This window comes from Elephantulus edwardii, unplaced genomic scaffold (assembly GCF_000299155.1).
Source record: "Elephantulus edwardii isolate Elephantulus edwardi_28Jun2011 unplaced genomic scaffold, EleEdw1.0 scaffold00075, whole genome shotgun sequence".
NCBI classification, from domain to species: Eukaryota; Metazoa; Chordata; class Mammalia; order Macroscelidea; family Macroscelididae; genus Elephantulus; species Elephantulus edwardii.
Window position 1 is genome coordinate 13,679,273 of NW_006399825.1, and position 11,957 is coordinate 13,691,229.

Here is an 11,957-nt window from a genome sequence, read left to right on the forward strand (position 1 = left end):
TATGAGTCGCCTATTACTCAACGGCACTTAACAACAACAACAACCCAAAAAGGAATTCATTCTCCATGAAGAAATAAGTTATTCCTGTAATAATCAGTGTAAATAATTACTTCAGAAAAGATTATCATCTAGATGCATAGTGAACAGACTGCAGTGTGAGTAATGAAAATCTGACCAAACAGCCTGCCTTTGGGCACTTGGGGAGTTAGCTGTACAGCTTACACGAGTTCTTGCTTGGGCCAGAGAAGCTGCATATCACTTATGTTTATAAATCTCTCCTCAGTATTCTTGGCCAACTTCTCTGCTATCAGTTTATTCAAGGCGGGGCTGGGCTGAAACAAGGGGTTCTGGGCATCCTATTCATACCACTCATCCAAAATGAACTTTGCTGCTTGATGTTTCTTGTTGTTGCTCCTTCTAGGAGAGAGGGATCTGCAAAGCCTATTCCCCTAGAGCATGCAGCTAGAAAACCAGCCCATCAAGTCACTAATCTAAACAATACTTGAAGGAGATAGTGACATTCATTCAGGCAAAACACACACTTGAAAACTACTCCCAAGATATAAAAAGTCAGAATGGTTCCCTGTTGAACTTGGCTCTTCCTCCTCTTTTTTCCTCCTGCCTCTTACTAACCTCTATGTCCAAGGTTTTATTCTGTGGAAATAAGATACATGAACAGAGAGAGTAAAATAAAATGTCTCGTATTTTAGATTAGAATTCTGGTGCTGTAATTTGTAATGTGATGTTCTACTAACCGAAAGTCTGCCTGGCTCTGGTGGTTCAAATCCATACCCGGTTCCCTAGGAAAAAGAGGGCTAGTCTCCTTGCATTCAGATTTACAACCTTGGAAACTGAGAAAGGGCTGATTTGAGTAAAGATCAACTGGATAGTAGTGAAATGACAAGTCGGTGGTGTTTTGTTTTATTTTAGTTTCACATTTCACATAGAGGGAGAAATTGAAATGTTTTCAAACATAGATTTTAAAGATATATTAAATTATCACACATGGTTCTTTGTGCCTGGGCTCCTTTCACTTCAGGCTGGGTAAGGTGATTTGATCAATCAGGGCAGAGAAAGCCCTGCCCACCTTCTCAGCTCCAAAGTACAGGTCCGTGTTTACCGAAGCCTGGGAACCTGAAATTGAACAAACAGGAGAGGTTTTCAGAGAAGGGCACCCAGACGTTCTCAAGCAGATCTTTATAAAGCTCTAGTACTGGAGAGAGATAGAACCTATCTCTCCTCAGTTCCTGATGACATTGTCCTTTCCCTAAGCTAGCTAGTGATGAAGATGACTGTTATTTACCCTGAGTAACACTAGTAATTCATCCAGCCTGTGGAGTTTTAAAGGGCTTCTTCTCGTGACACCTAGAACAGATACGAGTTGCCAAGAAGCTCACCCTAGAACTGTAGGTCTCAAGTTCCAGTGTCTATCAGAATCACCCAAAGCAGATTACTAGGTCCATTTTGCAAGCAGGAGTGGCATCCACTTTCTAAACCACATGCCTCTGGAAACTCTATGAACTTTGATGAAAGACGATAGTTATAGAAAGCCTTCAGGCCTTTTGTTCATAGGGTTGCTATGAGTCATGCTTGACTTGATGGCAATCAACAACAAGAACGACTAAGTGAATGATTCAGCATGTCTAGCAAGTTATCAGGTGATACTGATGATGTTGGAACAGGGATCACACTTTCAGACCCTTGAAAAGATGGACAGACACAGTGACGGTGGCAATGGGCTCACGTGTTGGAGAGGTGGTGAGGATGACACAGGACAGGGCAGGTTTCAGACCCATTGTTCATACGGTCGCTATGAGTCCTACTCAACTCGACAGTACTTAACAACAACAACTTAACAGCGACTCAATGAATGGTTTGAGTAGTCACCTATGACCTATTTGAAAAGGGACTGTAATTTAGAATGACCTGCAAATTTGGAAGTTATTAAACAAAAGTCTGATATGCATAATAGGCTAACAGTGCTTTTCTAGAAATTAATCTTAGAAAAACATATTTATAAAGGAATGCAAAGAAGTACGGGAGCTCTGGTGTCCTATTAGAAAGGAAGTGCGCTGCCAACCCTAGGCAGGCACAATCCACCAGCAGCTTTAGCTGGACAAAGACGGGCAGTCACCTCCTGTGCAATTCATGGCTTCTGAAAACCAGATGGAGGATCAGCTATGTGTTGCTTGTGACTCAAGGGTACACAACAACAAAACCACAAAGAAATATGGCACAAGGATACTCACCAAGCACTTTAGTGATAATGAAAAAGAAATGAAATCAACTAAATTATAGATGAATACATACTTTCTGGCATATTTATACCCTATGATCTTCATTGTCAAGTGTCTAAAACATATGCCAAGTGAAAAAAAAAGTCAAGGCATACATATATGCATACAAAATATTGAATTGTTAACAGTGGTTACCTCTGACAAAACAGAAGATGAAGGTGGATGGAATGGTGGTGAAATGATTTTTAAAATTCATATAATTCTGCAATTTAATTTTATAGTGAGTATATTCATAACCTTAGTTATGTAATTAAACAACAGAAAAAAGATCATAGGTAATTAAAAAAGGAAAGGTATACTTTCTCCCTGGTGGATTCAAACACCCAGAAAAGCATGACATTTGGGTTAACAATGCAACTCCCTGTGGATAACATCACCAGAACTCCCTAATATAATATACAGTCCATACAGACAGACCTAAGGAGCTGTGAGACAAAAAATACCTATATCATCAGGAATCCAATCACACTGAGAAAAGAATTCACTTGAATGTCATTTTTAAAAAGTCTGTGGTCTCTTAATAACTCAGGGATGGGAAAGGAGACTACCAGATATGTTGAGGTTAAAATTATAAGACCCAGGATGAGATGGGTCAATGCAGTGACTGGGAGGTAGGTGTGCCAGAGACAGTTACACTGACTCAGGATAGGGCAGAGATCAGAGCCATGGTGCATAGGGTTACTATGAGTTGCAGGTGAGTCAATGGCACATAACAACAACAACAACAACAACTTCACTTCCTTCTCACTATTGATTCTCACAGTGTCTAAAAAGAGAGATTGCAGAGACAGGTAAAAGAATTTTGGTAGCATTTTCAGAGAAAAGATTAATCCAAAATGGAGAGAAAATCATTTCATCAAAAAGTTAAACCAAAGGACTATGTCCTTAATTTTCATTACAGAAGAAAACATTATTGCGCTCTTAATCTTTGCTGGGAGTTTTGATCAAATAGTGTGCTACTGATTTTCAACCAAATGTTTGGAAATTAAATAGGTTTGGGGAATTCCTTCTACATGACTTTCTCTTTTCCATTAAGCTTTCAAGGTCTCTTGAAATCCTCTTATCCTACATCTTGATTCTGCATCACTCTAATTCAGCACATCAACGACTATCCAAAGCTGACCATCAGGTTTGTTGGATTAGGTATTAAACCTTTAATGAATGCAAAGTTCATCTTAATTTGCAACATGAGTGGGCTTTTAGGCAACTCTGAATTTCAAAGCGATACTCAGCTTCGACAACAATCACGCCACCAGGTGAGTATATTGACATTTTGTCTGAGTAAACCTTAGCAAGCTACAAGCAGGAGATATTTTTAATTCTCTCAACATTCTTCAAACTAAACATCAATAGCAAAAACCAACTTGGAAGAGTAAAATGGGGAACACCAGTGGTGCGGTAGGGGGAACTGACAGCCTAGAGAATAAGGAGTTAGACTGCCGGTCCTTGAGAGCAAGATGGGCAATCTCCTCCCATACAATTCACAGCCTCTGAAAATCCTCGGAGGGTCTGCTGTGAGTGGGCTCAGACTCCATGGGAATGAACTGTCTTTTAGTTGAGTGGTGCCATGGTTCCGCACTCGGCCACCAACTGGAAGGTAGATAGTCTGAATCCACTAGCCGTCCACAGGAGGAAAGACCTAGTGACCTGCTTTCATACAGCTCTACAGGCGAGGAAATGAAACTATGGAGACAGTTCTACCTTTTCCTATGGGGTCTGTCTGAGCTGGAATCAGCTCTTAGACATATCCACAACAATAAAATTATCAGACACTTCCTCCTGTTGTTGGATGAGGCAGTGACTAGTCAAAAATAAAATAACCCACTCATTCATTGCCATCAAGTTGGTTCTGACTCCTTGCTGACCCTCCATTGGGTTTTCCAGACCACAGATGGCACAGGTGGAAAAACGTTCATCTTCCTCCCGGTTGGTGGATTCTGACTGTTGGAGGAATCTGACCTTTGGGTTAGCAGCACAACTGTCTACAGATTACATCACAAGAGTGCTGGAGAAACAAAATAAAGGTAATCTGTATATTTATTTTGTTTCCCTTTCCAAACTATCATCAGTATGCTTACACCTAGCATGTAGCATGCTGTTGATCAGCATGAAATTGGAAGTCCGTAAATATATAGATTAAATGAATTTAATCTATACTCTTACTTAATGCTGTTAAGTCAGAACTGAGTCATAGCTAAGTGTCCAGTAGGTTTTCAGAGGCTGTAAATCACATGGGTTAAGTTTGCCCATCACGCTCCATTGAGTCACTGGTGAAGTCAAACCGCAAGAGAGGCACTACCTTCAGGTTAGTAAGCACAACTCTTTTCGGACTTGACCATCTAATGAGATGTTGGATAAAAAGATCTGTGAACAATACAAAAGAAGTCCCGCCGGAAAAAGAATTCACTTGGCACTTATTTAGTACAATGTTGGTGAACACGAATGGATTATATAATTGTTGTTGTTGTTGTTGTTATGTGCCATCGAGTCGCCTGCGACTCATAGCGACCCTATGTACAACAGCCCTAAACTCCGCTCTGTCCTGTGCCAATCGCACTGTCTCTGACACTCCCACCCCAATTATCCCAGTCACTGCATCAATCCACCTCATAGAGGGCCTTCCTCTCCTGCGCTGTCCCTCCACCCTCCCAAGCATGATGTCCCTCTCTAAGGACCGGTCTCTGCTCACAACATGTCCAAAGTAAGTTAGATTAGATAATATATTTTTATAATCCATACTGACAACAGCCACGCAGACTTGGCTTACTAGGATCATTGTTAACACCACACTGAGGAAGGAAACAAGCTAAATATCTGGCTGAATCAGAAGTGACAATGCTTAAAAATGGAAACAATAAGCAGGAAAATAAACACAGAGTCTCATGAATAAAGGCCTAAAAGAAACAAGACTATTTTGACATCGTATCAGCCAGTATTTATTGAAGCATCAAGGAGTATAAAACAATATAGTAACAAAAAGAGAAAAGATGCACCTTGACTCTTACCATGGGCACATTCATGCAGTAAGAATGTCAATTCATACAGAAGCATCACAATGCAGACTCTAATGAGTACATTTTCTGAGGTGTTTATATTTTTAAGAGTCTCAAAATTATCAAACTTACTGCCATTGAGTTGGAACCGACTCAAAGATGGCACTCCAGAGAGATTCCAGAGGCTGTAAACCACACAGGAGGAGACTGCCCATCTCTTTCACATGAAACAGCTGGTGGATTTGAATTATTTGGGTTGGCAGTTCAAATCTTTGTCCTTTCATCTCTACACGTTATTCCATCATCTGAACCCAGAAACAAACTTACGCTTTCACGATTTTCCTTTTAATACTGTCTGGTCTCTATGATACAACTTAGGGACCTATCATGATTTAGTGGTAAGAACTTTTGCTGCCAGCCCAAATGGTTCAAATCAACCACCTTCTCCTTTGGAGGAAGATAGATAATCTCTTGCCCTGCAATTAATTGCCACTGAAAACCTACTGGAAGGTCAGCTATACGTTGGCTCTTACTCAAAATTCACTGGACCGATAGGTAACATCATGGCGGTTGGAGAAGAGATTGAAACTGTCAACAATTTCATCTTACTTGGATCCATAACCAACACCCTTGGTAGCAGCAGTCGGGAAATCAGGAGACACATTGCATTGAGAAAGTCTGAAGAAAGAACTTCTCCAAATTATAGAGGACTAATGATGTCAGTTTGAGGATGAAGGTGTGTCTGATTCAAGACATGGTCTTTCTAATCATTTGCTATTTATCTGAGAATAGGAAAATGAATATCGATGACAGAAGAAAAATACTGATGCCTTTGAGTTGGAGAAGAACACTGAATTGGTGAAGAATTGATGTCTTTGGTGTAGGAAAAGAGCACTGAACATCCCCCAGACTGCCGAAAGAACAAAGAAATATTTCTTGGAGAGGGTGGAGCCAGAGTACTCTTTGGAGGCAAGGGTGATGAGGCTTCACTTCACATACTTTAGGCATGTTGCTGGGAGGGGCATTCCTTGGAGAAGGCCATGATTCTGCAAAGGGTCGAGGGTCGGCAAAGGAGAGTAAAGCCCACAACCAGGTGGACTGACATTGTGACTGCTGCAATGGGCTCTAGTGTGTCAGGAAGTGTGAGGATGGCACTGGATAGGACAGAGTTCAGTTCCATTGTTCATAGGGTTGCTATAAGCCACACTCAACTCAATGGCAACAATAACAACTCAAAGTTAATAACAACAATAAACATAACTTTACTTATAGTAGATATTTCTATGTGGCCCTTTATATGTATGTATGTATCACTTAAATACATAAAAACCTTTTTGCTTTAGGTATCAAACTACATAAATGTCATGAGTTTAACTATCTTCCAAATAGTTGTGAGCCAACCTCACTACTATGGTTTAGAGATCAGCACCTTTCATAAGCTTGTTAGGAGAAACAAAAACAAAAAAATGAAAATCAGATGATGATGTCAAAGACTAAAGAAACTTCTCTTTAAAGCTCATTTTTTAAAATATAAATTGTTTCCTAAAGAAGGTCAAGTGGATATTGACTTTGCTTTCAATACTCATCTTGACCCCAAGGAAGTTTGAATGGAAATACAGTGGGTGGAAGCTTGTATGTCAGCCTAATAAATATGAAGACTCGGGAACAAAGAGTTCTTTTCTGCCTGTGCCTTCGTCTGAATATGCTTCTGACATCTTTATGGACTTGTTTCTTCTAATCTAAAAATTAGATGTCCAACTCCATTCACAGAAGAGTTCTTTAAGCCATCAAATAATTACTTCTCCAGCTGGTCTGTACAAAACTGTCATTATTTCTGGGGCATCCACTCAACAGACATATTCTCAAATAGAGACCTGGGAGAATGTTAGCCTTTATTTTTATTACACATCAGAAGACAATTGGCGCAATAGAAAAGATCTTAGGCTTTCTTAAAGAAAAAAAAAGGGATATATAGATTCTGAAGTAATAAAAACATTCTTGCTGGAAATGAGATTATGTCATTAGAAATCAGAATAAATAGTAAAAAAAACATTAAAAATGAAAAACTTTAGAAATTAACAATGAGTCATATGTTATGATTAAAATGATGATGATGGTAATATCTAGACCTTGTATGAGTTTGTTGTATACCATTGATTTAATCCCAACTCATTGTGACCCTGTAAGACAGAGAGACGTGTCCCACTGGCAGGATAGACAGCCTCCTCCCATAAAGACTACGGCCTCAGAAACCCAAGGGAGAGTGACTGTGAGTCAAAACTATGAGTCAGCTGTGGCTTTGGCTTTTTGTTTGGTTAATCTTTAGAGAAGTTTTCTCCTGCCGAATGGGTTCAAATCACTGTCCTCTGGGTGGTTAGAAGACAACTGCTTAACCATTTTTCCACCAGAGAAAACATAATTAGTTCCCCTCTTAGAAAGCATTACATTTCTCCTTTTAAAAAAGTTCCATAAGGTTTTCCAATTATATATGAGTTTGGGCTACTGATAATAATAGTTAAATTAAAAAAAATAATAAGCATTAGGGGATCTTGCTGCTATTGCAAAGTCTGAATCTCTCTGGTAGTTCAATTCCTTCCAGTGGGGGGGAAGACGGACAATCCCTTCCTTTGGAAACAAAACAGAGGGTCAGTTGTGGTTTGGTTCCAACTCTACCACACTGAGTTTGAATTTTGATATTTCCCTGGGTGACACAACAGGTTAAGCATTCAAGTACTGGTTGCAATGCTGAGGGCTTGGACTAGCCTTACTTAAGAGTACTTCAAGCCTGGAAATCTACTTTCAAAATGTCCCAGTCTTGAAAACCCTGTGGAATACTCCTACTCTGTACAAGCAGGGCCACTCCTCAGGAGGTGGGAACTGATTTGACAGCAACCATCAACAACATTGACCATGGGGCAGGTGCCATGCTAAGGTCTTCCATGGTGTATCACCTCCAATGTTCGCAATAACTTGATGAATCAGGCAGTTAAAAGATGTAGAGACCTAAGTTCAGAGATGTTACTGACATCCAAAAGATTCAGAACTTGGACTGTTACTCACTAGAAGAACTGTAGCTGTTGGTTTGATCTGACATGTTAGGAAATCATGTTTTAAAAGACAGCCTTAAGTCTTGGCCTCTGGTGACTGTGAAAACCTTACCTGATGTCATTTTAAGAGTGAAAGCGTCCATACATTTTGACAGGAATTCTTGCAAGTCTTCTTCCCCCAACTCATCCTCCCTCTCTTCAGTATTAGCAGTCTTCCTTCTTTCAGCAGATGCCAGAGCAGAACTGCTCATTGCAGCAGGGACAACCGGGGGGATGTCCCGCAGTGATCTCTCCTGAGTACCCAGAAAGGTTTCCTTCTGCGTCTTGTGGGCATGGCTTTGTTTTCTGCTGCTTGGCCTTGACCTTTCCTGCAAACTGCCTTGTGATGATTCTGGGTTCAGTGGAGCTCTTTCTGTATTAGTCTGATGTTGGTCATTTCCACCAACTACAGAGGCATTAAGAACAGGATTCCCTCCTGAGCCCTCCTCAGCATTGCTCTTAACCTGGGAAAGATCATCTTTCCTCCAAAACCGTTCAGCCAAAGAATGCTCACTCTTCAAAGCTGTGTTCTGACAGGAAGAAGATGAAGGAGGAAGTGGCTGCAACAACACTGCCTAGAAAAGGACAAGAGTGTTTATGAAGACATTAATATAGTCATCTGATTGTTCTGTATGCCCATTAAATTTTAATATTCTAACAGAAAATGTGAATACCAAGCTTTACCTCCCATCCCCTAAACACATTGTCATAATTTCCCCCCTTTATGTTGTCAATTCTCTGTCAATGTAAAACTCTTTACAAGAGCTGGCCAAATTGTTATAAAACAGGACTGACATCGGGTTTGGGGGAAAACTAAGAAAAGAGGGTATAAATAATGTACTCTGCACTGAAACAGATGAGGGAGAGAACTGTTTAAAAGGGATATATGATTAAGTATTATTTGTGTGGAAAGAGTTCAGAACAAGAGCTGCATAGTAAAGTGGACTGGGGGGATGGGGGGAGTGTATAACAATGAAATAACTTTTTTTCTTCTTAAAGAGAAAGCGAACTGGTGGGGGGGAAAATGTGCAACAATGAACGTATGGAACAATGAACGTATGGAAGTCCAAATTCTCTATAATCTTTAATTAAAATATCAATTTAAAAAAAGAGCTGGCCAAGTTCATATTCTAAAACATCCAAAAGGATTATCACCAGGAATTTTGGGGAAATTTTGTTAAAGAAAGCCCAGCTTCTAGAAACATCTTAAGGACTTTCGGGGAAATATTTATGTATATGTGTAATTGATAGATGAATATTGTTATGAGAATCCACGTTCATAATGATCTATGTAGACAGACTTGTTGTGAGGGGTCTCATAATTCATGGGTAGGAAATCTCAGAGGGCGTGCTCCCTGCAAAGCTCATTCTTCAAAGGGCCCTTTTATAGACCCCTGTTGGGGGAACGTGTCCCAAGAGTCCTTTAAAGGTCTGTGGTCCAAATTACCTTCTTAATAACACTCAGATACTGTTTCCTTTTTCACTGTGTTGACATTTTACTGAAATCGCAAAAGCAAGAATAAAGCTACTGGTGCTTAGCACAAATCAAGGTAGCATCAGCAGACAGTCTATATGATCTTCACCACCATGAAAATGCAGTCCAGGAAAAAAGTGCCAGTTTCACACTTGATGGAGTAGAAAATGTATTAATAATAACGACGCATGCATTTTTTTAATATTGTATATGATAGAGTGGTAAATGTGCCTTAAATGCTACTTTCCCCCCCTCTACTCGGAGATCATCTTCATTATAAATTATGTATTGCGGTGGTGTTGATGTTCTTAAATATTTCTGATGCATGGGGAAATACATAACTTGATTCAAGGGAAAGCTCTTATGTAAAAAAAGACTGATAAATTATGGTTATTCAGAAAGGTATTTGAAAGTTGTTTTTACAAATATAAACAAAATGAGACTGTTGTTGCAAGGAAAACAATTAATGGTACTTTGTACAAATTATAACAGTTGAGCTTTCAAACACAAAATTCTAACTTTAGAGAACGTGTGTCTTCCTAAATTTGACTGCTTTCTAATCTATAAAGATGCTTTTGGTGAGAGTATTGTTGTTCACGGCCATTGTGCTGGTTCAAACTCAGAGTGAGTCTGTGTACAACAGAATGACACACTATCTGGTCCTGCATCAGCTTCACAGAATGGGGATATTGGAGCTCACCATTGAAGCTGTTGTGCAAATACATCTCATTAAGTTTCTTACAAATAGATAATTGATTTTAAGTGTGTGTACACACACACACACACACACACACACACACACACACACATGCTGCTGTTGAGTACTGTCAAGTCAGAACCCACCCATAGCTGACCTTCCAATGAGTTTTCAGAGGCAGTTAATCCCATGGGAGGACATTGCTCATATTTTTCCAGTGGAGCTGCTGGTGGCCTCGAACCATGTGCCTTCAGGATTGCAGTGCCGCTTTTTGCCACTAGACCATCAGAGCTCCTGGTAGCTTAGCTGTAAAGAGTTGCACTCCCAGTCCAAAGACAAACAGTTCAAATCCACTAGCTTCTCTAAGGCAGAATGTGCTGCTAACCCAAAGGCTGACTCTCTTCAGTGGTTCAAATTCACCAGTGACGCCTTTGGAGAAAGATGGACAATCTCCGGCGTGATTTACCACCTCAGAAACCCAATGGAAGGTCAGCTATGAGCGGGTCTCCATCTCAACAACAATGGCTTTTTGAAGCAAAGATAGAATCCACAAAAGCAAAAGCTCCTTAAGGTCTTCAAGGAGCTTGAGACCCAAAGTTAGGAACCAATGTTGTAAAGAACGTCTTCAGGCCACAGGTCTCCCTTGGCTGGAAGCTGGAAGCCACCCTTCCAAGTTGACCAGATAGATGGTTAGTGCCTCGTACCTGGAGGTCCTGTCCCATCTGCTGAATCCTGGCCCAAAGGCTTTCCTGGTTGGTTGTGAGCTGGTGAATCTTTGTTTCAAATATGCAACTTTTTTCTTCCTGGGAGGTGTACAGTGCTTGCAATTTGTCTTTGCATCGGTTTAACTGTCTTTTAAATAATCTGCAAACAGAAGGGGTATGAAAGGATAATAAACTAGCATTCTAGCAAGTACTCCAGATCCTCTCTGTGGGAGGAAACCTGGGAAAACTTGTATCTAGATTACTGCCAATGCCAAGTTAAACGGTTGACTGTGATGCACCCCTGTCGATTCTATAGCCATCATTACACAATTCTATGAATAATTTCATTGGCTGTAGAGGTGTTTCAGAAAGATCACCTTGTTGTTGTTGTAGTTGTTGTTATGTGCCGTCGAGTCGCTTGCGACTCATAGCGACCCTATGTACAACAGCCCTAAACTCCGCTCTGTCCTGTGTCAATCGCACTGTCTCTGACACTCCCATCCCAATTATCCCAGTCACTGAATCAATCCACCTCATAGAGGGCCTTCTTCTCCTGCGCTGTCCCTCCACCCTCCCAAGCATGATGTCCCTTTCCAAGGACCGGTCCCTCCTCACATGTCCAAAGTATGTTAGACGGAGCCTCAGAAACCTTGCCTCCAAGGAGCCACCCAGTTTAACCCTTTCCAGGACAAATATGTTTTCCTAG

The 11,957-nt window shown here is 40.5% G+C and overlaps 1 protein-coding gene across 1 annotated transcript in view; it reads right to left on the bottom strand.

The window, feature by feature from the left end:
* Nucleotides 1-1,030: 1,030 nt before the first annotated feature.
* Nucleotides 1,031-11,957, bottom strand: part of DYTN (dystrotelin) — a 91,177-nt gene continuing 80,250 nt past the window's right edge. Inside the window, exons 11-13 of the mRNA XM_006889159.1 lie at nucleotides 11,252-11,411; nucleotides 8,450-8,951; nucleotides 1,031-1,134 (exon numbers count right to left, since the gene is read on the bottom strand). Coding sequence (XP_006889221.1) covers nucleotides 1,031-1,134; nucleotides 8,450-8,951; nucleotides 11,252-11,411 — 766 coding nt within the window. The remainder of the gene's footprint in view (nucleotides 1,135-8,449; nucleotides 8,952-11,251; nucleotides 11,412-11,957) is intronic.